At 38.3% G+C, this 24,651-nt stretch overlaps 1 protein-coding gene across 1 annotated transcript in view; it reads left to right on the forward strand.

Annotated features, from left to right (window-relative positions):
• The window catches only part of Usp13 (ubiquitin specific peptidase 13), a 103,580-nt gene that overhangs the window by 15,697 nt on the left and 63,232 nt on the right, over positions 1-24,651 (forward strand). Inside the window, exons 2-4 of the mRNA XM_026382922.2 lie at positions 4,052-4,177; positions 12,076-12,136; positions 18,987-19,108. Coding sequence (XP_026238707.1) covers positions 4,052-4,177; positions 12,076-12,136; positions 18,987-19,108 — 309 coding nt within the window. The remainder of the gene's footprint in view (positions 1-4,051; positions 4,178-12,075; positions 12,137-18,986; positions 19,109-24,651) is intronic.

Here is a 24,651-nt window from a genome sequence, read left to right on the forward strand (position 1 = left end):
GGCAGGCAATTTGAAAGAAATGACCTTGTCCTTGAAGTTGCTTCTGAATAAGTGTAGGGTAATACAATGCAAGTAGTAATGTACCTTTGTATATTGAAACGCACTGGAGCACGGGATTTAGCAGTATGTGGGCTTCTGGTGCTGCTCCTGTCTCTTCTGGTCTGAACCTGCCAATGGGAGATGTTTCAAAGGGAATGTTATAGAGCTCCAAGAACTGTTTTTGGACTTTCTTATTATTTTAGGTGTCAAAATAAGTCTTGCATCTTGATCAAATTTTTGGTTGTTGCATTATGAAAATGATCATTAGAATCCTAGTTAGATTGAGCAGAGAAGTGCACCTTGGTCATTCTCGTCTGGGTGTCCCCTGAAAATAGGAGCCTGACAGCGTTCGGGATTTGAAGATGCCATCCACTGTCCTGAGGAACCACTCTAGGCCGACTTGGTCCCAGTAGATAGAAGGGCTACAGCAAGGTAAACAGAGTTCTCTGAACACCTACTGATTGACAATGTGGTATATTTTTGTCCAGACTTCTGAAAGTGACCATAGCCAGAGAGACCTGAAAAGCTATCTGGACCTCATCAGGCTGTTTTTCCACACTTGGCCATCCCTTGAATTTTGATGGTCCCTATTGTTTAGTTTAGCCAAGAGGTAGGTACCAATGCCCAGAGTAAGTGTTTAGAAATTTCTGCATCAATTTGACATTGCAGCCACATCCAGGTGTGTGATCAGTGGATTTGTTTGAACAGAGTAGAGATGCATTTGGATTTTGTGGCACTGGTGTGCGAGAAAGTCCATACCTGGTCCCATCTGTGACCGAGTCATGTGCAGTGGGACCACGCAGTAAATGAAAAACACAGCAAAGCAGGTTTGTCATGCAGCGCAATCGTTTGGGAAGCACTACTCCAGACCAACAAGAAATAGTTGGGGGTGCCAGGGAAATAGCTCAATTGTTTTGTTTGCCTCTCATGCACAAGGCCCTGGATTCAATCCCCAGCACCACCACACACACACACACAAAATCAGTTTCACTTCAGACCTTTTTCACTGTGTGGCCTCCCTCCCTTTGTCCCCTTTCCCACTTGTCAGCTTGATGTTGCTCCTTTCATTGACATTATTTTTCTGCATGCATTTTACATGACCCTATACACATTTTTATACGATTATGCACACTTAAGTTCATCACTTAAAATAACATTATCATATTCTATTGTGTTTTAACACCATAGTATCTTAGCCCCTCTATCTGGGACCCTTGTTACCTTTTCTTTTTAAGAAATAGTGCAGCTGTGAATATATTTGTACAAATTAGCATCCCCCCCTTTTTTTTGTTCCTGACATCTGTACCCAAAGAGATATCCTGCATCAGAGGGTCAGTTTTCTTGTTCTCTAGAAGAATCTGAACTGATTTATATTGTGGGAGTACATTTTTAGGTCTTCTCTGTGATTTTAGGCTGTGCAATTTTAATTTTTGCTGGTTTAATAGGCTTATATATGTGCCTACATATATATGTGCCCTGTGATGATTTGATTTTTATATTTTTATATTTTGGCACATTTTAAAATCAAATGTGTGAAAATCTCTTATCAAGGTGAACTTGAATGTTGATGTCTTGTAATTTTATCAGGTCTTACATGGTTTGGATATGAGCTTCTGGTCATGATAGATTACATCTTTCCCCTTTCTGTTATTGTTTTCTGTTTGTTCCATGACATTTTTAGTGTAAAACTCTTTTATTAGTGTTTACATTTTAATACTGAGTTATGTCATCTCTGATGATATCCTTTATTCTTGGCCAGAAATTATTTTCTACTTTAGAAGTAGAATAAAAAGAGTTTTCTGTTATTTTCTAGGCTGTTTTTAATTTTTTTTTTTTTTTTTTAACTTTAGAAGTGTTGGGGCTGGAGTCTAGGGCCTTGTGCACACTGAGCATGTGCTTACTACTGAGCCATACTGGCCCCCTTCTGTCAACTTTTATTAGTGATATTTCTCCCTTTTGTTTCTTACGGTTTGACATATATTAAGCAATTATCACAAAATGTATCTATTTCTGGACTTTATATTTTATGGTATCTTTTATTTTAAAAATCAACTTAATATGTATTTCATTTATAATGTTTTATGTTTATTTTATCGTTTTGTGGTACTGGTGATTGATCCCAGGGTCTTGTGCTTGCTGAACACTTGTTCTATCATTGTGCTATACCCTCAGCTATGATGCAGTGTATTTTTTTGGTAAGGTTCATGACTATGACAGAGAACATGTTTATTTTTAAAAAAACTTTTGAAAACACCTAATCAAATGTAATATGTTGTCTTTTGTTAAATGACTTTCTAATTTTATCTAAATGATCTCATTTTAAGAGGAAAATCTAGAAGCACATGCTATATAATAGTTTATGGGTTTTATTGCATACTATTTTGCAGACAAGTTTTAAAAATCCATTTGCAAGTGTTTGTTACTAGTATATAAAATAGCATTTACTGTTATCAGTTAACTCATATCCTATGATCTTGCTAAATTCACTTATTTCTTCATAATCTTTATATATTTTATCTCTGTCTTTACTCTTGTTTGCCTTTTTTCAATCTACATGCTACAGTAACAGGCACATAGTTGAGCTAATGCTGTTACAATGTTCTTGTTGTGACAGGACTCATCCATAGCCTGGTTTATAAACCACAGATACAGTGGTGGAGATTTTCATTATTAGAAACTTTAAAAAAAATAATCCTGAGTTATTGGAACTGTAAAGATTACTTTTTATATATTTGCAATGAGCATTAACATCTGTTTTGATATTATCATTTGTATTCTACTGAAATGCAGTATAAGGAATTTTGATAGGTTGTTTGACAGGTGTTTCAGAAGTCCATTTTTTGTTATCGGAGGGGTGAGATTAACAGAAGCTTAATGAAATCCACTTCCTTGGAGGAAAGGTGTCTGCTTTCATAGCTTGTGTTTATAGAGAAGAATGCTAAGCAAAGTGAAAAGAAAAAAAAAAAAAGAGAGAGAGAGATGAAATTGAGATTGAGAATTAAGTATCAAAATGTGAACAGTATCTTTGCTCGTTTTAGTATTGTGTCTTTAATTCAATAAAGTTATGTGCTTTGAAATGAGAGAAAAACATAAATAGATTCAAATCTAACCCTGACAATTCCAAGCTGTGTGAACTTGGGAAAGTGATTTATCCAGAGCGTGTTTTGTTTGTTTGTTTGTTTTTAAACTATAAAGATGAAAATACTTATAAGCAGCTTGCAGTGGTTAGTATTAGAAATAATATACCAAATGAAGCTGGCACATATTGTGCACCTAGTAAACCTAGCTAGGATTATTATAGGACTCTACCCTTTATTATTTACTTTTCAAGTTATTTATTTATTAAATTGTTGCAATTTTATTCATATTTATTTATTCATGTGTACACAAATGAAGGAAGCAATATCTTTGAAGAACCCTGTCCTTCTAAAAATATCTAACACTTTGTGTTCCTGGACACTTGCACTGATGAATGTGGAGGAAAGTGATTCAAATATGACAGTGACTGGGGCTGGGGATGTGGCTCAAGCGGTAGCGCGCTCGCCTGGCATGCGTGCAGCCCGGGTTCGATCCTCAGCACCACATACCAACAAAGATGTTGTGTCCGCCAAAAACTAAAAAATAAATATTAAAAAATTCTGTCTCTCTTAAAAAAAATACTTTAAAATATGACATTGACAATGATGTCAGACCCTTTGCCAAATTTCTTTCCCTTTCTCTCCTTACCCCCTTTTGAAGAGTCAGACAAGCCTGTTATTTTCCAGGGTCTCTGAGGCTCTCACCTGACTGTGAAGGTTGTCTGCATTTGCTAAATGGAGGGCTCAGCTGTCCAGGAACACCCGCCACTCAGGGCTGGACTATGAGTCATTGGGGGTCACTGCAGATCACTGCAAGAGCCAAGGGGACGTTCAGCAGGCTTTGTCTCCAAGATTTATCTCTCTTTCCCTTCCCTTTTTCTGACTTCTTGGCCAGGCATCCTTGGCTAATGTTATATCCTGTCTCTTTCTTCTAGAACTCTGAAGGTGGACTCTATGTATGCATGAATACATTCTTGGCCTTTGGAAGGGAACACGTTGAAAGACATTTTCGAAAAACTGGACAGAGTGTGTACATGCACCTGAAAAGACATGTGCGAGAGGTGAGATGAACATTTTTGGAGAACTTGATTTGATATCTTCCCTGCAGCGTTGTCTGAGCATGTTTTATCATACAGAGAGTTTACTATTCCTGCATAAATTCTGATTCTCCTGGATGATGGAATTAAAAACTGTACTGTTTGTAGAAATGCATGGATTGCCCCCAAACCTAATCTTAACCAGTTTTCTTTTCTTCCTCTAGACCTCTGATTGGAGTTGTCCTAACATGAGTTAAGACAAGGATTGACTGGGTAGAAAAATCAATTTAAGTTTAACTGGATATGGTGACACATTGCCTCTAATCCCAGTGACTTCGAGTTTGAGACCACTGGCCTTAGCAACTTAGCAACGAGGCTGTAAGCAACTTAGTGAGGCCCTGCCTCAAAATAAAAAATAAAAAGCGTTGGGGATGTGGCTCAGCGGTAATGTGCCCTTGGGTTAAATCCTCAGTGCTAAAAATATATAAATAAAAATAAATTTTAAAATGTAGAAAAATATAGAAAATAATGCCGGAGATACTCATCATAGACCCCAAAGTCAGAACTGAAAACATTAAGTGCTTTTGCTTCAGAATAGTTTTTTCCTCCTTTTTTTAAAAAAATTATTTTTTATTGATGGATTATAACTATTCCATAATAGTGGGATCATTATACTTTTTTTTTCCTTTTTTTAAAAAAATTGATAGGAATGTAGCTTTCCTTCCCTCCTAGGTGAAAGAATCACACCATTACTGTGAATCACTTTTTCTCATTCTCATACATGTCATTATATTTATTTAAATATGTGTATTCACGAACAATGCATGGTATAACTTCATGTATTTAAAGATGTAGATACATGCGATCACACTTCTACTTATATTTCTGTGTAGTTTTCCCTCTCAATGTTGTTTTGGAATCTATCCATGTTGAATTGCATCTGGATATACTTAGTTATTTTAGTAGTTATTTGGTATTCCATCTTATGAGTACCTTGTAATTTATACTAGTCTCATTGATAAAGTTAAATAGTTCTTTCTTTCTTTCATTTTTATTTCCTATTATAAACAATGCAACAATATGTACACTTCTCCTGGAAGTACACATGCAAGATTTCTTTAGGAAATATATCTTAGAAATGGTATTGCTGGCTTATGAGTGCATTTATCTTTATTTTTATTAGATGCAGATAAATGCCTCCCTAGAGTGATTACACCAACTTGTTCCCCTGTCTGCAGTGATTTTGAATTACTGTTTTCCCATACACTCACCAGCCCTTAGCCAGACTTTTTTTTATCATTATTTTAAAAATATTTATTTAGTTGTAGGTGACACAACACCTCTATTTCATTTCCATGTGATGCTGAGGATTGAACCCAGTTCTCCATGCGTGCTAGGCAAGCGCCCCACCCTTGAGCAACAACCCCAGCCCTTAGCCAGACTTTTGATTTTTGCCAGTCTATTGGTTATGAATTGACACCTAAATATTTATCATTTACTTTTTGGGGGGTTGAACACCTTTTTGTGTATTTATTGTCCATTTTATTATTTTCTTTTTTTCCTGATTTGCCTATTTATGTTTTTTTGCCTCTTTTTTTGTGGTTTATCTTTTTCTTTGTAAGTTTAATGAACTCTTTTTTCATTCTGGGTACCAAATCTTTGCCTGTTATATGCAAAATTGTCTTATGGTCTGTGGTTTATCTTTTGTCTTTTTACTTTTTTTTTTTTTCTTTAATGGTAAGTGGTAGATACCCATGTATTTTTTTTTCTACATTTTTTTATTGGCACATTGTAGCTGTATATAATGATGGGATTTGTTGTTACATATTCATACGTGCACACAATATAACAAAATAATTTGGCTGATAGTCTTTTCACATTTTTTATGAAAACAATTTGTGGAGTTTTAAATTAAATTGTAGTCAGGTTTACTAAACTTTTTTTTCTTATAAGTTATGCTGTTTGTATCTTTTCTAAAAAACTGTTTCAGAACTGAAGGTCATAAAGATATTTCTTCTAGGAGTTTGATTTTTAAGGCAAGTATATGCATATGTGTATGAGAGTGTTCTAAAATTTTAAGTTTTGAAATTTTGTATAATTTATTTTCATATTTGTATAATCTATTTTTTTCTATGTCGATAACTGGCTGTCCCACTACTAATAAAGCATTGCTTTTCAGAATGGTTGATTCATGGTGCCATCTTTTTTTTAAAAATTTGTTTTTTTACTGTAGATGACAAGATACCTTTATTTTTTGTGGTGCTGAGGATCGAACCCAGTGCCTCACACATGCTAGGCAAGCACTCTGCCACTGAGCTCTAGCCCCAGCCCCTATAGTGCCATCTTTTTTATATTGTAGCTTGACATTCATACTGTGGTCATATTGGGACTCTTGCTTGTGTTCTATCTTGTTTGTCTCAGCATATCTGGTAGCGCAAGCACTCTTTACATGTTTGTTTTCTCCCCAGAACTTTGTTGGGTATTTTTGGACATTTATTTTTCTAAAATGGATTTTGGAATCAGTTCATCTGGGTAAAAAAAGTCCTACTGTGATTTCGATCACAGTCACATTGACTTCATAGATCAACCTATAATCCACATTGCAAGGATTATTGCTGGGAGTTTCATGAGGGCCTGGACTTTGTCTGCTTTGCTCATTTCTGTGTGTTACCTTGAATAGTTCTTAGCATACAGTAGATGTTTCACAGATATTTATTGAATGGCCATTTGACCGGACTTTTCTCTGTTTATTCAGGTCTTTTATTTTGCTCAATAATATTTTGTAATTTTTGGTAAAGGGACTTATATTTTGTTAGTTTTTTAGGAAACTTATAATTTTTGTTACTAACGTGACCGCTATCTTTTATTTCTTACAAGTTTTGTTACTTATTCATGTTACAAATTTTGTTACTTATTGATGTTGTGTTATATAATTGGTTAATGATTGGGTATGTTATATAGTCCTAATAGTTTGTAGACTATTTTTCATCTTCTAGTCAGTTTTGATTTGAATTTTATTTAGTCTCTCACCTTTGCCTACCTAATTGATCTTGGTTTAACAGAAAGGCCAGGAGGTCAGATAAGTCACACATTCAAAGATTAGCTTTAAAATAATTTAATTTGGGCCTGACATATGAGATTTACATTCATTACTACTGTTAGGTCCTAAATGGCAATTCTTTTTTTTTTGTGTGTGTGTGTGTGTGGGGTGTTGCTGGTATGGGGTTTGAACTCAGGGGCACTCTACCACTGAGTCACATGCCCAGCCCTGGTTTCTATTTTATTTAAAGACAGGGTCTCATTGAGTTCCTTAGCACCTTGCTGTTGCTGAGGCTGGCTTTGAACTTGTGATCCTCCGGCCACGGCCTCCTGATCTGCTGGGATTACAGGTGTGCGCCACCATGCCTGGCTCACACAATTCTTATGAAGTCTACTTTGTCCCATATATCTTAGTGTAGGGTGATGAGCTTTTAAGACACTCACAGGGGTTGGGAGATGGAAAGAAAAGGAAAAAAAAAAAGAAAGAAAAACTGAGGCCCAGAGACTTAGTAAGTTGCTCAAGTTCACAAAACCTGCAGCAGCGTTTTGGGATGCTGATTATTTTTTATTATCAGTTCTGCCTCTGAAATTTTAAGTTAAGCATTTTACTCTTTGGCAACAACCTCTACTCATTTTGACTTTTACTTGTTCATTTCTTTTCTTTTTTTTTTTTTTTTTGATTGGACTGAGTTTTATTTTTTTTTTATTTTTTTATTTTTTATTGGTCGTTCATAACATTACATAGTTCTTAATACATCATATTACACGGTTGATTCACGTGGATAATGAACTCCCGCTTTTACCCCGTATACTTGTTCATTTCTATTTTGATCTGTTCTTCCTCCTTGAGTCCCCTGGGCCTGTGACTTGTTTAGCCTGCCTTTCATGTCTTATGACAATAAATATTCTGTCATCTACAGTCCCCTTAATTGATACGTATCCTCTTGTCTTGCCTCCATAATTATCCACCAGAACCCCAGTTAGCCCATTTAAGTCTCCCTCTGTTTCCATACACAGATTGCAGGAAACTCCACAGCACCATGGGGTTTGGGACTATATTGTCTGTTTTGCATTATTGTAACAAAATACCTGAGGAAAGATAGCTTTATATAAAGAAAGAATTTTATTTAGCTTATAGTTTTGGAGGCGGAAAGTCCAAAAAGCATTGCACAAGATCTGGAAAGGATCCCATGGCCAATGACTGATGGCAGAGTGCATGTGGGAGGTAGAAACCTGTTTTGGGAGACTAGATTCCTACAGTCCCTTCTATAGGAATGGAGACCTAAGGAGAGACTTTTCAAAAGGTTTCACCACTGCCCAGTACCACCCTGAAGACCAAATCTCCAAAGCATGAACCTCTGGGGGCTTTGGGCAAGTAACATCAAAGCATCCCAGGGACCAGGTCAAATTTCTGTTCCCGTTCTTCTGTTGAGCCCTCATACTCTCTTTGTCCTCTCCTACTGCCCTGAGTAGCCACTCTGAATGTTGGCTACCTTCCTCAAGCCTTTACTAGTACTTACTGTTCTCAGAAAATTATTTTGACTTATTCTTTGGAGAGAAAACAGGGACCCTGGACAGGCATCCACATAATTTCTTTTATGGAATTCATCTCCAAGTTTTCACCTTTGTTCCCTCCCATCTCAGCAGGAAGATTCCCATCTCTCCTCCTGGTCGGTCCTGGCTCCTCCTACCTCAGGAAACTTGTTCCTTCATTATTTCTGCTCTCTCTTATAGCCTCAGTGTCTTCCGGCTTATTTTCTCCTGCCTAAAACAGAACACTTCACCAAACCGTCCCTCCAGTTTGTGTCCTCTTGTAGGCATCGCGTCCTTCGACTGAAGTGTCTCTAGAGACAGTTCTTGTGGTCTCCTCTACATCTCCCTTTAGGCATGCCTTATAGTCTGATTGATTTTGTTAATCCACCCAGAGTGCCCAGGAGGTGGGTGAGCTCCGTGGCCACCATGGATGGATACATTTTAGCTCTGATGTTGCTTGGTTTTGGGGTGTGTGAATATTTGAGTTTGTTCTTCCCCTTTGGTACCATCTTAGCTTCCTGCCTCCTTTCTGACTGCCTTCTCCCCGTGTTTTAAACGAGCATCTGTTCCTTCTTTCACCCCTGTAGTTAGTGGCCTATCCTAGGATGCCATTTGATCATCCTGCCTTTTTTCTCTGAAAGATGCTCTTCCTCACATCGGTGTCACCCACATCCTTGTGCATTCACTCCCTGAGCTGATGGCTTCCAAATTAACACCTCTCCAGAGCTGAGGATCTGACCATCCAACTGTGACCTGGATTTTTCTTCTCCAATATAGCATAGGCTTCAGGTTCATATATCAAGTTCAGTGTGCCCAGACGTACAAATTATCCTCTTTCTCAAAATTGTTCTTCCTCTTGAATGCCAGGTCCTAGACATCCTTTGGGCTCACTTTCCTTCTTCTCTATTTGGTGATCAAGTCTGGTTATTATCTGGTTTTCCCAAATAGCTCTGAAGTCCATCCTATCCTCTTCATGTTTGCTCTTCTCATCTGAGTGTTCAATGTCCCTGGAAAGAACTTGCACAGTGGCTTTCTGACTGGTTTTCCTTCCTTTAAACTGGCTGCCGTTGGTCCCTCCTAGTCTGCACCCTCCCCTAGAGTGATCTTTCCCAGTGCATAAATCTGTGCATCTTGGCACCCTGAAGCTGCAGTCTCTGATGTCTCACCCTGGGAATGAGGCATTTGGCCTCAGTTCAGACTTTTGCATGATTACAAGGTGCTCATTATCTGGTCCCCACAGCCTTTATAACCCTCACTCTTACTCCAGCAACTTCATGCTCTGTACCTGGCAAACCACTCTCCTTTCTGGAACACCCTGAGATTTCATGCCTTTGTGTATGCTCTTTTCTCTGTTTGGGATGCCTTACTTCAACCCTTATTCCTTTTTTACCTATTGTACTCTCTGTGGTCAAAATACCCATCTGTCCGTCCATCCATCCATCCATCCATCCATCCATTCATCCAAATATTTATGAGTAGCTGCTCTTTGCAGGTACTGCTGTTCTTGTTACATGACCATCCCTGCCCCTACGCCTACTCCAGATGAACCAAGCATTTCCTCCTCCTTTTAATATGATTGTACCTTTTAAAAAAATTTGTCTTGATTTTTGCCACAATTTATTTATTTATTTATTGGTGGTTGTTTATGTATGTTTCCCTACACTGCTGGTGAGCTCAAGAGATGGAATGTGTCTTCATTCAGTTTGTACCCTGATCCTTAGCATAAAATCCGACACCCAGGCACAGCCATATTTGATGGTAGCGTAGTTCTCAAACCCTGCCGATTTCCACTGTGGAATGATGTAGGAGCAGAAGCATAGGTGATGGTCTTTAGGGGGAAGTCCAACCCCCTACTCCCAAGTCTTTGCATGTATCTCACCATCAGGGAGAGCCCCATGTCCTAGGAAGTCTTCATGCAGCCTCTTTTCTTTGTTCTACCTCCACCATCATGCAGAAATAGGGGTGGGGGTGGGGTGGTGAGATTGGAACCATGAAGAGGACACCATAAACTGCCATCGAGATTTCAGGTTATCTTCAGGATTGTTAAGTGAACCTTTGGTTCCATTTCATCTCTTTTTGAGGAAGGTGAGTGGTGGGGAGGGGGAGGATTCTAAGAGAGGAGACATGTATTTGGCCTCAGTATTTGGAGGAACAGGTTTTTGAAAGCTGAAGTATTCCATAATTTCGTTATTCCCAAGATGTGAATGGTAAGCCTTAGTAGAAGCTGTAAAATCTTAATCTGAGAAGCACAAAAATGAGTTGGCCTTCAATATCAAATATTGATTGAAAGATGATCTTCCTCACATCGGTGTCACCCACGTCCTTGTTCATTCACTCCCTGAGCTGATGGCTTCCAAATGAACACCTCTCCAGAGCTAAAATGAGTTGGCCTTCAATATCAAATAATGAAATGTGGGAAAGTAGACTTAGAACTCCTAAAACACTTAAAGCTGTAGAAAGTGCACAGCAAAACCCTGACACACTAGCCACTTGGAAGGATCCTGGGGTTGGTGTCACATGCTACAATCTGTTGGAAACATGCTATTTTCTAATAACTGAAAAAAAAATATACAGTGTGGACATGGTTTTCATCATTGGATGCAAAAGTTATGGTAGTTCTATCTGAGAATCAAGCTACTTGTGTGAGCATCAGATGAATGACCTCTTAGTCCCATTGCTTCTCAGGCATTTGTTCATTGCTGCTGCTGACTTTGACCATTGGCAAAAAATACCTAAAGCTTAGGATCACAGCCACCTGATGGTGCTGCAGAAAGCTTGAGGGAGGCTGGATTGAGGCTTCATATGACAAGGTATCAGTGATGCATATTGATATTTATCAGATCTTTTAATAATAGTTGTAGAGAATGCCTAGGACCAAGCTCTGGGGATCCCCTGAGTAAGCAAGGGAACAGGACTCTGACTTCTTGGGGTCACCATTGTCTTTTCCTTTTGTCAGGTATGACAAAGAGACAGCCTCTCTTTGGAGGCCTCTTTCCCAGTCCTTTTGGGAGTACTTGCTAATTGAAATCCACACTTGGAAATCTACTTCATCTTGATCCCTGGTTACCACTTCACTTTCCAGAAAAGTTTTCTTTATAACTTGGTGAAAATAATCAGGTGGGACCATTGCATTGCCCTCTACCTACCTGCATGGAACTGGGTCCAGTTCCTGTTTGTCCTGGAATTTCTAGATCGGGTTGACTATTTCCCCTAAAAACTGGGAACCTCTGAAACACACACACACACACACACACACACATGCATGCACGCACACTCATATATATATTTTTTTCTCAAACTTTATTCTGTAGGCTGCGTTTTAATGATCTCTTTCTCTTTTTTCCCCCCAGAAGGTAAGAGGGGCATCTGGTGGAGCTTTGCCAAAAAGGAGGAATTCCAAGATTTTTTTAGGTAATGTAAATCACTGTCAGCAGTTTCCTCAGATTTCCTCTGTGCGTATGTGTGTGCGTGTGCATGTCTGAATTACAGTAATTATAGGTTCTTTATTGTTCTACAATATAAGGATGAGAGGCTCAAATTAAATCAAGAGGCTCTGACTCCACTTTGCATTTACCTGGTGGTGACGGTTGCTTTGGCACCCTTAGTTGGCTCTAGTGCTTTGAAGTGATTATATTTATAGTGACTAGAGTCACTTGAGAACCTAGTTCTGGTCTCTCTTTTCATTGACTTGGAAGAAGAGCCAGTTTTTCTTTTTTAAAAAAAATTAGCCAAACTGCAAGTTTTTGGATTTTAGCAGTTTGTCCATTAATGTCCCTTTTTGATTACACAACCCAGTCCAGGATCCCACTTTGTATTTAATTTTCATGTGTCCATCATCTTTTCCAATCTTTGAGAGTTCCTCAGGCTTTCTTTGTCTTTAATAATTATGACACTTTTGAAGACTATTGGTGAGTTATTTTGTAGATTTTGCCTCCCTTTGGGTTTGTCTGATGTTTTATCACGAAGAGTCTGAAGTTATGTATTCCTGGGGAAATTTCCACAAAAAGAATGTGTCCCTTTCAGTGCATGCTATCGAGAGGTACATGACGTTGGTATGACTTCATGCTGGTGACGTTGAACTTGATCACTTGTTAAGGTTGTGTCTACAGGGTTTCTCACTGTGAAATTATAATGTAATCAATAAATACCTTGTGGATGCTTTGAGACTATGCTAATGTCATGTTTCTTAAGAGTTTTTTAAAAATTTTTTTTACCATCTATGATTGGATCTTGCCTGTAATAATTATTAGAGGGTATTTGTCTAATGGTGGTGTTTTAATTTTCTTCATTCAAGAACAGTCAGTTTTGCTTATGCTAAAGACTATTGATTTCTATATCATACAACTATGGTCATATTTCATATTAGGCTTCTGATATAGTTTCCTTAGGAGAAAAAAAATGATTCAATGTTTGACCAACCAGTTTACATCCCTTGTTTGAAAGAAATCTTAACATTGCTTGAATAGTATGATTTCATTTTGGTAAACAAAACAAAACAAATAAAAAAACAAACAAACAAATATATATAGTGTATATATGTATATGTGTACATATATGTATGTTTGTATGCATGCATGTATGCATATGATTGTCTTTGTATGTACATATGTGCATATATATACACACACCCATATATAAATATATAAATGGGAGACTGGAAGAATGTATTCTAAATTGTGAACAATAGCTCCTTCCTGGTGATAAAATGATTCTGATTTTTAAATTTGTATTTAAACTTTTCCATAACAAATACATGTTATCGTTGCAGTGAAGTCTCATGCATTACTTGATAAGTAGACTCACTGAAACAGTCATGAAGCTGAGTTTCCCTCCTGGTTTGATTCTCAGTTACTCTGTGCTAGGCCCAGTTTTGCTGTCTTCTCTCCTGCTTTCCAGCTCTGAGTTTTCTTTAGAAGGCTTATTTGCCGTTGCTTTTTCCACCCTGGTCAGTCTTTCCCATTTCTCAATGTGCCCCAATCAACCAACCAACCCAAACCATCCTTGCTGAAATGATTGAATGCATTGTGATGCTCTGGTTTTTATTTAGTCTTTTTTTTCCTTCCACTGATACATAGTTAATGTGAAATCTGAATTAAATGACATCAGTATGAACTTCTTGAAGGTAGAAATAATTTAACATTTTGACATACTGTTGTTATATATTTATTTATTTTTGGCTGAATGAAGAAGTTAGCAAAACTCTTAGCCTTTATTTAAACTTTGTGTCTTTTACTGAAGAGACTTTGAGGTTGCTTTTTTTTTTTAGTAATTATTTTGATATTAGAGGATATTGTCAAGTCACTATTTAAAAAAATTATTTAACCAATTGAATAGAGGAAAGGGACCAGGGGGAGGGAAGAAGGGAAGGAAACAGGAGGTTCCTGGGAATGAAATTGACCAAATTATATTTTATATTGTGTGCATGTATTTTATATGGTGATGTAAAAATGAATCCCACCATTATGTATAGTTGTGATGTACCAATAAAAATTAATTAAAACTTAAAGGTAAGCTCTGAGTTTTTGTACTTTACACTCCATGGGCCCCTTTGATTGTTACCCATCATTTCATTTCGTTGGGACTTTTCTTACTAGCCACTCTGTTCAATCAACATTCTGTGACTCAGAAGACTACAGGATATATCTGAAACTCAAAGCCCAGCCTGAGTGTTCTGTTTGGACTATGTTCATTTTTAAAAAATTTAAACTGGAATGGCATTAGCTCTCTGGGGCTTTCCCTAGACCCCATTTCTCCCTCTTGTTTTACCCTCAAGTGTATTTACGTTAGTGCCTCCATCTGTGTAAGATCTTAGTGTTGCAGGCTTTGAGTGACAGTTTTCTCCACCACTGCTTCTCATGTTCCAGGAGCAAGCATTTTTCTCTTTTCACACTAATCACAGCTCTTGAGTTCAAGTAGATATATCCTGTAGTGGTGGGTCCTATTAGGATTATTTCCAGTTTATGTAACAGAAAGCTTTAGATATTGACATCTTTAAATAAGATTCGTGCTTATTTCTCTCATGTGAAGGATATTGGGAAGCAGTTAAGTACAGGATAATGGGATGGCCACGTGTTCATTAAGGATCTTGATTTTCTGTGTATTTCTGCCTTATCCTCCCATCTTGGCCTGTGACTTCCAACCTCATGGTCATTTGGCCCAAAGTCGGTTTAGGGACTCCAACCATCTCCTTCCCATTTGGAAAGCAAAAAAGAGGAAGGGGGAAGGAAAAGGAAAAAAAAAAGTAATTTTCCAGTGTAATTACCTGCTTTTTGTCTGACTTTTCAAAGATCCCCACTTGGAGTACACCTCTCTGATCAGAACTTGGTCACACCCTGCTGCAGAAGAGACTAGAAAATAAAGTCTACTAACTGCTTCACTGAGTGAAGTTGGGGGTTCTTTCTAAACAGAAAAGGGAGCACAGGTAGTGGGAGGCAGCTAGTAGCTTCTGCCATACACATTTCCTTTTTTGAAAGGGACATTAGGGTCATCTCTTTATAGAGGGGAAAAGAACTCAGACCTGTTTGGCAATTTCTTTTCATTTCTTTGACTGGGAAGCACCATCTCACTAGTTCTGAAATGTAGTTGTTGGGATACCCTGCCTTCCCCTTCATAAAGCAGACGTAGATGGCCAATGCTTTATTTTGGATTGAAGCTTTTTTTTTTTTTTTCCTCCCCTTCCATTCCCCTGATGATTGTGTGAATAATTCCTTTTCCAGTGACTCAACAGTGACATTAGAAATCACTGTTTGATTACAGCCTTTAATAATGATTTTGTCAGGGAGGTTGAGGCCTTTAGCTGGTACTGAACAGCTGGCCCGAGCCTCCTGCGTGTCATCCGCCTCTCAGTGGACAAGTCATCCTTCCTCTGAAACACTTTGATATCCATTCAAGTGAAATGACCTCATCTCCAGACTTTGTTGATAATTTGTTCTTTAATCAACAACTGTGATTATGGGTAATGTCAAAATCATTTTGAATTCTATACTATTTTGCATTTGGCATTTAAAAAATATTTTCTGAACACTTAACCTATGGACAAAGCTTAAAATTTTACAAAAAAAAAAAAAAAGAATTGTAAAAGACTGTGTAGTGAAAAATTTATCTCCCTTCCCTGTCTCCCAGCCACTTGTTCCCAGAGACAAATGCTTCTTGTCATTGGCTGTTCCTGGACACACAGGAGCAGCCAATGAGAACAGCAGCACAACACCTCCTTGGATATCCTTGCTTTGCTGTCATCTGTCCTGAGCACACTAGTGATCTTGGCTTCCTGAAGTCTCCTTTTATGAATGTGTGCTGAGTGCATGGTGTGTGTGGGGGCACTGTGCAGAATTTGGGGATATGGGAGGTGAATACGACTTGTTCCCTCTCTGAGCTCATAATTGAGAAGCATTTGAAGATCTACCTTCTCCACACTTAGATCATCTGAAAGATCCCCACACAATGCCATGGTTTTCCTGAAACTTATTTCAGGATTACTTCTGAGCTGGTGCAGCTAAAGGGAGGGGAGGCATTTTGGATGGTGTTAACTGTTGGGAATGTGGAGAAGGTAATGAAGATGTGATGCTGGTGATTATCTGTGAGTCTCTCGGACTCATTAGATCCTATTAGGTGCCTTAAGACCTTATCTTGCTTAATCCTGTTAATCTTATGCAGTAGATAATATTATCTATAGCTTACTCATGAGGAAAATGAACTTGGAAAAAACTCACCGGGGATGACAGAGTTAGTAAATGTTAGAACAGGATTTCTTTTGGACTTTGTTTGCTTATTCAGACCATGTAAGATTTGAATTAGCATTAGTGAATATGTTTTCTTTGGAAAAGGGACAAATATTATCTTATATGAATCCAAACTGTACATGAACACAAGATTTGTACTTGAAAAATGTGGTATATATACACAATGGAATATTATTCAGCATTAAAGGAGAATAAATTTGTGGTGTTTGCAGGTAATTGGATGAAGTTGGAGAATATAAAGCTAAGTGAAGTTAGCCAATCCCCCAAAACTAAATGCTGAGTGTTTTCTCTGATTTAAGTATGGTGATTCGTAATGGGGTTGGGGGGGTGGGCATGGGAGGATTAGCTGAACTCTAGATAGGGCAAAGGTGAGGGAGGGGAAGGGAGGGGGTGTGGGGGTAGGAAAGATGGTGGAATGAGATGGACATCATTACCCTAAGTAAATGTATGAAGACATGAATGGTGTGACTCTACTTTGTGCACAACCAAAAATATGAAAAATTGGGCTCTATATATGTAATATAATTGTAATGTATTTTGCTGTCTCACACACACACACACAAACACACACACATATCACACACACACACATATATATGTGTGTGTGTATATATATATATATATATATATATATATACACACACACATATATATAAATTAAAATAAAAAAGAGATTTGTCCTTGGTTATTTAAAATGGTTACTTGTGCAATAACAAAGAATATTTTAAGAGCAAAGTTCACCCACTCAATATTTTCATTGGTGCAGGCTTCTTTCCAATTTTTATCTATGAACATAATATAAAGTTGTCTGGAGAGTGAAGATGAATTTTTAGTGTTAACATAGCAAAAACATTTCCATGTTTCTGCATAGTCTAAATAACTGTCATTTAAATAATATTCTGTTGAGTTGAATGTCATTTTTGTTGAATATTTAGGTTCCAGTTTTTTTATAGATATAGATACTGGGACATTCAAATTTTTATAGCACATACAATGCCTTTTTGTTTGAATTATTTGCTTAAATAAATGCCTTTCATTCCTTCTTAAGCTAATAGAATCTTTAAAATCATCTTTTATTAAATTAACCTTTCATGGCTATCTAGCCATGTTGTTTGGTTCTTCATTTTGTAGTTTCTGATTCTTACTATTTAGAATCTTTTATTGAAATGTTTGGATTGTGTTTTCTCTATATCTTATTTCTTACTTACACCTGCCTTACCTTTGAGAATTCCAGAGCAGAGGTAAGATTTGCTAGGTTTTTGGTTAAAGGTGTACAAGATCATAACAGGATCTGGATCCTTTGGTTCTCAGGCAACTTTCAGAGTCTAGTCAGGTGACTTTCTTCTATCTACAGTGCCTGTGTTTCTCCATGTGTTTGTGTACCTGTTCCTGTGTGAGTTTGTGCGTGTGAGTGGCATATAGTTCAATTTTCCTTTTTGTCACCATAGTTCCAAACTTAGAAATATACAAACATGATCTGGGATGCTGGCATCCCCATGAACGTGAGACTGAAGTGTCCCTGTAAATATTGTGACAGGACGTTTCCTTGAGACTTCATCTAACCTTTACCAGAGATTAACCAAGCAAAAAGGTGATGACTTAAGAGATAACAGGCTGGAGAAGCTCATCTTTTTTACTAGGAATTCTCTGCAGCTCAAGGGCAACAGGACTGCTCACATGACAGGGTTTCCCCAGCTGGTTTACTCTGCAAGATCTCATGACCATTAGAGGAAGGGAATGGGCACAGGGGAGAGACAGAGATAGGTGAGAGAGAGAGTGAAAGGGAGATTTTGTTTTTAAATAATAGCTGCCATTCATCGATGACCCATTGTGTGCCAGGTCTCTTTTCTACAATTTCTCATTTACCTCTTACCTAAATGGTGTGAGATAAATGTTATTATCTCCAGCTGCAAATGAGGAAACTAAACAGATACAGAGTTTGTGACTTGCCGCAAGTAACATGAAGTTTTGGGACTAGCACTGAATCTAGGTTTACCAGTTCTCAAACCCATGCACTTTCTTCTATATGATAGCCCATTCCTGTGAAATCAGCTATCAGGTACCCCCCAAATCATATTTAGAAATATATTCCTTTAAAAATCTTTTAAGAATTTTGTATCTAGGGCTGGGGATGTGGCTCAGGCGGTAGCGCGCTCACCTGGCATGCGTGCGGCCCGGGTTCGATCCTCAGCACCACATACCAACAAAGATGTTGTGTCCGCCGAAATCTAAAAGAATAAATATTAAAAAAAAAAAAGAATTCTGTATCTAGCTTGTATGTTTGTTCTGCTAGGCTTTGTGATGTGACTCAGTCTTCTTCGTACATCTGTCACTGGTAAATAAATATTCATGACTAAGGGAAGATGGCAGGACCTGTTATTCCTGGTTTGGGGCAGACAGAGGGTTGTGTCAGAGTTGGAAATTGTAAACGTCACATCCTTAGTACGGTGTCCCTGTGGTGTTCTGGCTTTCCCAGTGTGTGCTGCCTCACTTTTTATTCTTTGTTTTTGTTTTCTCCTCAGATCTAGATACTGATGACGATTTAAATAGCGACGATTATGAATATGAAGATGAAGCCAAACTTGTTATATTCCCAGACCACTATGAAATAGCACTACCAAATATTGAGGAGTTGCCAGCCCTGGTCAGTGAGTGTGCACGGCTGCTAGCTAGATGCGCGTGACTCTGTCAGGTGTGTGTGCGTGTGCCATGTGTGTGTGTATATGTGTGTGTGTGTGTATGTGTGTGGGACGGGGGCAGGGAAGGTGAGAGCATGAACAGGGGCCTATTGCTTTTCCTCTGTGACAGGGTCTTGTGGGGTTGTGGTTCGGTACTGCTGGGCCTCTTACTTTCAGTGCTGGTGGGCTTCGTTGCTCCCCAGGCCAGCCTCCTCCAGGGTGGTCTGGCCTCCTTGTCAATCTGTTGCTTGATTTGCAAAGTGTGCCCTTCTCATGTGCACAGACTGCTGGAGGGGGACCATCTTCTGATCAGAAGGATGACAGTATTTTTAATTGGGCTTCTCATGTTGTCTTTCCATGTAGGATTTTGCTTGGGTAAACTAAAAGTGTGCCACTGTAGAATGACAGCAACACGGTTATGAAAAAAACCTGACCCTCAAAAATCCCAGGTGTGCGGGAGCTCTGGGAAAGTTCAGCTCTGCTCCTGTGAAGACCATTTATATCTTTAGCAATGAGCTTTTCCCATCCCCTTCCCTTCTCTTTTCTTCCTTTTCCTTCTGTAAGAATCTGGTTTTGTGAAGGGATTCTGAACTACTTGAAGCTGGTGGCGGTGATGGGGGATGCCATGATGTTTTCCTTTGCTTCTGGAATCTTCCAAGAGGGCACAGAGTTCTTATGGGGACCCTACATGTTTTTCCTGCTCTTTCCTCATTTCCTGTGTTGCCTCCAACACTTCACCCTCCTTCCTTTTTCCATTTCCTCTTCCCCACCCCCCCACCCCTTTTTTTTTTTCCTGTTTTCAACTCTGAGCACACCTTGACCTCTCAGGGTCCTGCCACAGATGGCAGGGGGCTCTGTGTGAGTCAAGTTTAGACATGCCAGTTCATTCCCCGCCCCCCCTCTTCAAACTCTGCCAGAACCAAAGTCAGGTCTTATGGTCCCACCATCTTCTGGATGTTACGTGACTATAGCCATCTGCTCATTTGCTGCTGCCAAGAGGAGACCTTTGTGCTTAGGGTTTCCAAGTTACCAGGGACCAGGTTTCTACCACTTAACCTCTTTCCCTTGATCTAATTTATATCTAAATGTGTGACCATCCAAATGAGAAATTTGTGTATTTATCTATTGTAGCCCTTTTACTTATTAAATGGAACATACCCTTTTCCATTCCAAGTGTCCAGTACTTAGTGAAGCATGCAGAATTAAATTACCTTTGCTTTCTCAGGTTCCCCATGTTGACTCATGTGACTGTTAGCAAGGATAAGATATATTAGTGGACAAAATGGTCTTACTTTATCCCATTACCTGAAATGATACATTAAGGCTATGCCCTTCTTTGATAGAACTCTTGTTTCTGCTGTTGGAAATGAAGCAGCATATTGTGAATAAATATCATGAGAAATCATTTTTCTCTCAATCACTCATCATGAAGTATGTGAAAAAAGTAAATAAAAAACTTCTTAATCATCTCTGTATTCAGGGTATAATTTGAACTCTGAATATTCTTATTTAAAAAGCAAGTGCCACAAAAATCTGAATCCATAAGATATATCATAATTTTTAATAGAGTATCTTTTAAAATACTTTAACATGAAAAAATTTATTACTTAAATACTTTAAGAATGGGGGAAGGGGCTGGGGATGTGGCTCAAGCGGTAGCACGCTTGCCTGGCATGCATGCGGCCTGGGTTCGATCCTCAGCACCACATACAAACAAAGATGTTGTGTCTGCCAATAACTAAAAAATAAATATGAAAATTCTCTCTGTCTCTCTCTCTCTTCCTCTCTCACTCTTTCTTTAAAAAAAAAAGGATGGGGGAAAAAAGAATTATTTGGAAGTGGTTGAGTAGTAAGATTGAATAACAAATCAGGATTTATCTGATGGTAACCAAGAGGATTTAACTACACGAAAGACGCTAGTTACTATATTTTCTTATCATGCTTTTGCTGTATTTTTTGGTATTTGAAGATTCTCCCTTGAAAATTTATTTATTTATATATAGTACCAGGGTTTGAACCCAGGGGCACTTAACTACTGAGCCACATCCTCAGCCCTTTTTTCATTTTTAATTTTGAGACAGGGTCCTGCCAAGTTACTTAGGGCCTCACTAAGTTGCTGAGACCTGTCTAGAACTTGCAATCCTCCAGTGTCAGCCTCCCAAGTTGCTGCTGGGATTACAGGTGTGCACCCCTGTGCTTCACTCTTTTTAAAAAAGTCGTTGGTCTCAAAAATACCCAAGAAATGACTCTTCCTTTATCTCTTGAGTGTCTCAGCCCAGAACAATTTCATACAGAGAGTTATTCTGTATATTCTATCAGAAAGTGAGGCCACTTCTGGGTGTTGCAAGTTTTACAGAGGCAACATTGTGGGCTCAGCTGGGGCCTTGCAGTCTGGAATTCAGTGTCTTCATTTCCCACCTCAGGAACCTGAGCATCGAATGCTGTGCTGGTAGTTTAACAGCAGGCTCCTGTGGGAAACAGCCCTGCCTGTGGTGTGAGATGATTCCCTCAGTGTCCACTCCTTCCATGGCCGATTTCAGGCTAACATCATGACATCATAGAATGCAGTTTGCAGAGAGGTGCAGTAGCAGACTGTTTTTACAATTCCCACTATTCAGCTAAAGTAGATGTAAGTAACCTCAAGAACATGTAGATGGTAGATACAGTAAGATGTCTAGAAAGTGAGGAGTTTTTGAAGTGAGGAGTTACGTGCTACCTTTTAAAGATATTTTATGTATGTTTATATATAATTTAATTTTTAATAAGGGTTGTGTTTAGCAACCATCTTGCAAAGATTTCTTATTTTTTTTCTTTTTTGTTACATATAAATGTAAAAATTGTACATATTAATGGGATATCGTGTGAATTTTTCAATACATGTATATACTTAATGATGTTTAAATAAGATTAAACATTCTGTCTCTTGAAACATTTGTCATCTCTTTATGGTGAAAACATTTAGAATCCTTTTTTAAAATTATTTTTTAGTTGTAGGTAGACACACAATATTTTAATTTCATTTTTATGTGGTGCTGAGGATTGAACCCAGTGCTTCATGTGTGCTAGGTGAGCACTCTACCACTGAGCCACAACCTCAGCCCCTGAAATCCTTTTTTAAAGCTTTTGAAAATATATAGTATATAGCTGTTATCTGTTATCTCAGTACTGCTCTTATCTAACTGTAACAGTTCCCATTGGTCAATCTTTCCCCAACCCTTCCTCTCCTCTACCCTTCCCAGCCTCTCAACTTCTGTGTGATCAGCTTATTTTTATATTTCACATATGAGTGAGCTCCTGGGGCACTTGTCTTTCTGGGCCTGGTTTATTTCACTTAACAGAATGACCTCTAGTTCCATCCATGTTGCAAATGACAGGATATCTCTCTCTCTCTCTTTAAATGACTGAGTAGTATTCATTGTGTGTATATACCATATTTTCTCTGTCCATTCATGAATTGATGAACACTTAGGTTGTTTCCATTTCTTGGCTATTGTGAAGAGTCCTGCAATAAGCATGGGAGCGTGAAATTTCTTAAAATTGAACCATCAACTCCCATGAGCCAGCTCAAGTGAGTTCTAATGTACCACTGCACTTGAGGCTTACGAGACTTGGGATAGAGCCAAGGTCTCCTCACCTCACTCCAGATAACAAATCCAAGGAAAAAGTAATTCACAGGGTGATTATAGAATGATTGATCCTGACCTTCAGCTATTCATAAAAAGGGCCTGTAAATGATTCTTTTTTTTGATGACATTTTAAAAACACTAGATCAGTAGTTTATAAAAGTGGTTCAGAAGTCTAAGGGAATTTTGTTGGATGTCACCAGAAAGGATATTCAAAGAAAAGGGAAGATTTATATTTGAATCTTCTTTAATATCATTGTACATTGCAAACTAGAGCACTAAAGACGATCTAATGGGGAATGAAAATCCAGAGGAGGACAGAGCAATGATCCATGTAGCTGGTGAAACAAATAAGGGGCTTATATCAATCAGATCAGACTAAAAAGATGAGGTGCTGTGGCCAGAGTGCTGAGGGGGCCTAGAAGGGACTCAGCACTGGGAAAATCTGGAAGAGGCTTTTAGATACTCAGCCATGTGTTTCACAGGCATCTCTGGAAGGTGGTGGGAGGTGAATTTTGATAATTGAAAGGAAACACTAATTATGTATAGCCATTGTGGTGAGAGATAAATGAAAGCTTCTCTTTTTAAAAAAGAGAATGTCTGCTTGTTCTGTAATAGATTCCTAGACTTTTTTTTTTTTTTTTTTTTGGTACTGGGAATTGAATCTAGGGGTGCTTTACCACTGAGCTGCCTCCCCAGTCCTTTTAATTTTTTTTTTAATATATTTTGAGTCAGTGTCTTGCTAAATTCCTGAGGCTGGCCTTGAACATGCGATCCTCTTGCCTCAGTCTCCCGAATTGCTCAGCTAGATTCCCAGACTTCTGAGGGCTGGGACCTCTGTCTTGTTCCTGTCTATACCTGGCCCTGTGTCATCACTGGGTAGGGTTAAATGTCACCCTGGAGAATTCACTCTAGCGAAGGATAGAATCTCATTTTCAGAGCCGATCACTCTGACAGCTGGGTGGAAAAGAGGGAATAGAGCGTAAGAAAAGAGAAACCTAGGCTGCTGTGTAGCCATCTGTGTGAGCCATGCTGGTGTCTGAAACTGGGAGGGGATGGCCAAAATGGAGAAGAGGTAGATGTCAAATGTATTGCTCCTGGAGGATTTGTAGGAGTTGCTCAGGGCCTGGGTGGTGGTGGGGTGACAGCTGAGAAACTTCTTTTGTTTCTTACTTGGTCCTAGGTTTGGTTGTCAGTGCTACTCTGGAGGAAATGGTCAGCTAATTGTGCAGAAAGTTAGTAATGTAGAATGCAAATTTTATTTTCAACATTTTCAAAAAATAATTAATTCACTTTTATTCCTTATCCATTGCCATTATCTAATTTTAGAGTATTTTTATTGCTCCCCCAAAGACCCTACTTTCCTTAACCATCACCCTCTAAACTACCCTACTAGCCTATGGAGATCACTAATCTATTTTCTGTCTCTATAGATTTATCTATTCTAGATATATTAATGGAATAAAAAATATATTATTCCTTATGATTGTCTTTTTATCATTTGCATATATTTTCAAGATTTATGCATGTTATAGCCCATATCAGTAGTTTGTTTCCTTTTATTGCTAAATAATATTCCATTCTATGAACACATTACCTTTTATTTTATATTATCTTTATCACAGATACTTATTTGGGTTGTTTCCATTTTCTTATAAAAAAGGCTGCTATGAACATTTGCTTACAAGTGTTTGTGTGGTCACAGATTGACATATCTCTTGGGTATAACCCTAGTTGTAAAATGGTTGGGTTCTGTGGTAACTCTATTTAATCGTTTGGGGAACTTACTGTTTTCTAAGGTGCTTGTACCATTTTACCTTCTCATCAGAATATAAGTTTTTAAAGACATCTAGAAATAATTTGTTGTATTAAGCAAGTAGCAAATG

Source organism: Urocitellus parryii, chromosome 2 (genome assembly GCF_045843805.1).
Source record: "Urocitellus parryii isolate mUroPar1 chromosome 2, mUroPar1.hap1, whole genome shotgun sequence".
NCBI classification, from domain to species: Eukaryota; Metazoa; Chordata; class Mammalia; order Rodentia; family Sciuridae; genus Urocitellus; species Urocitellus parryii.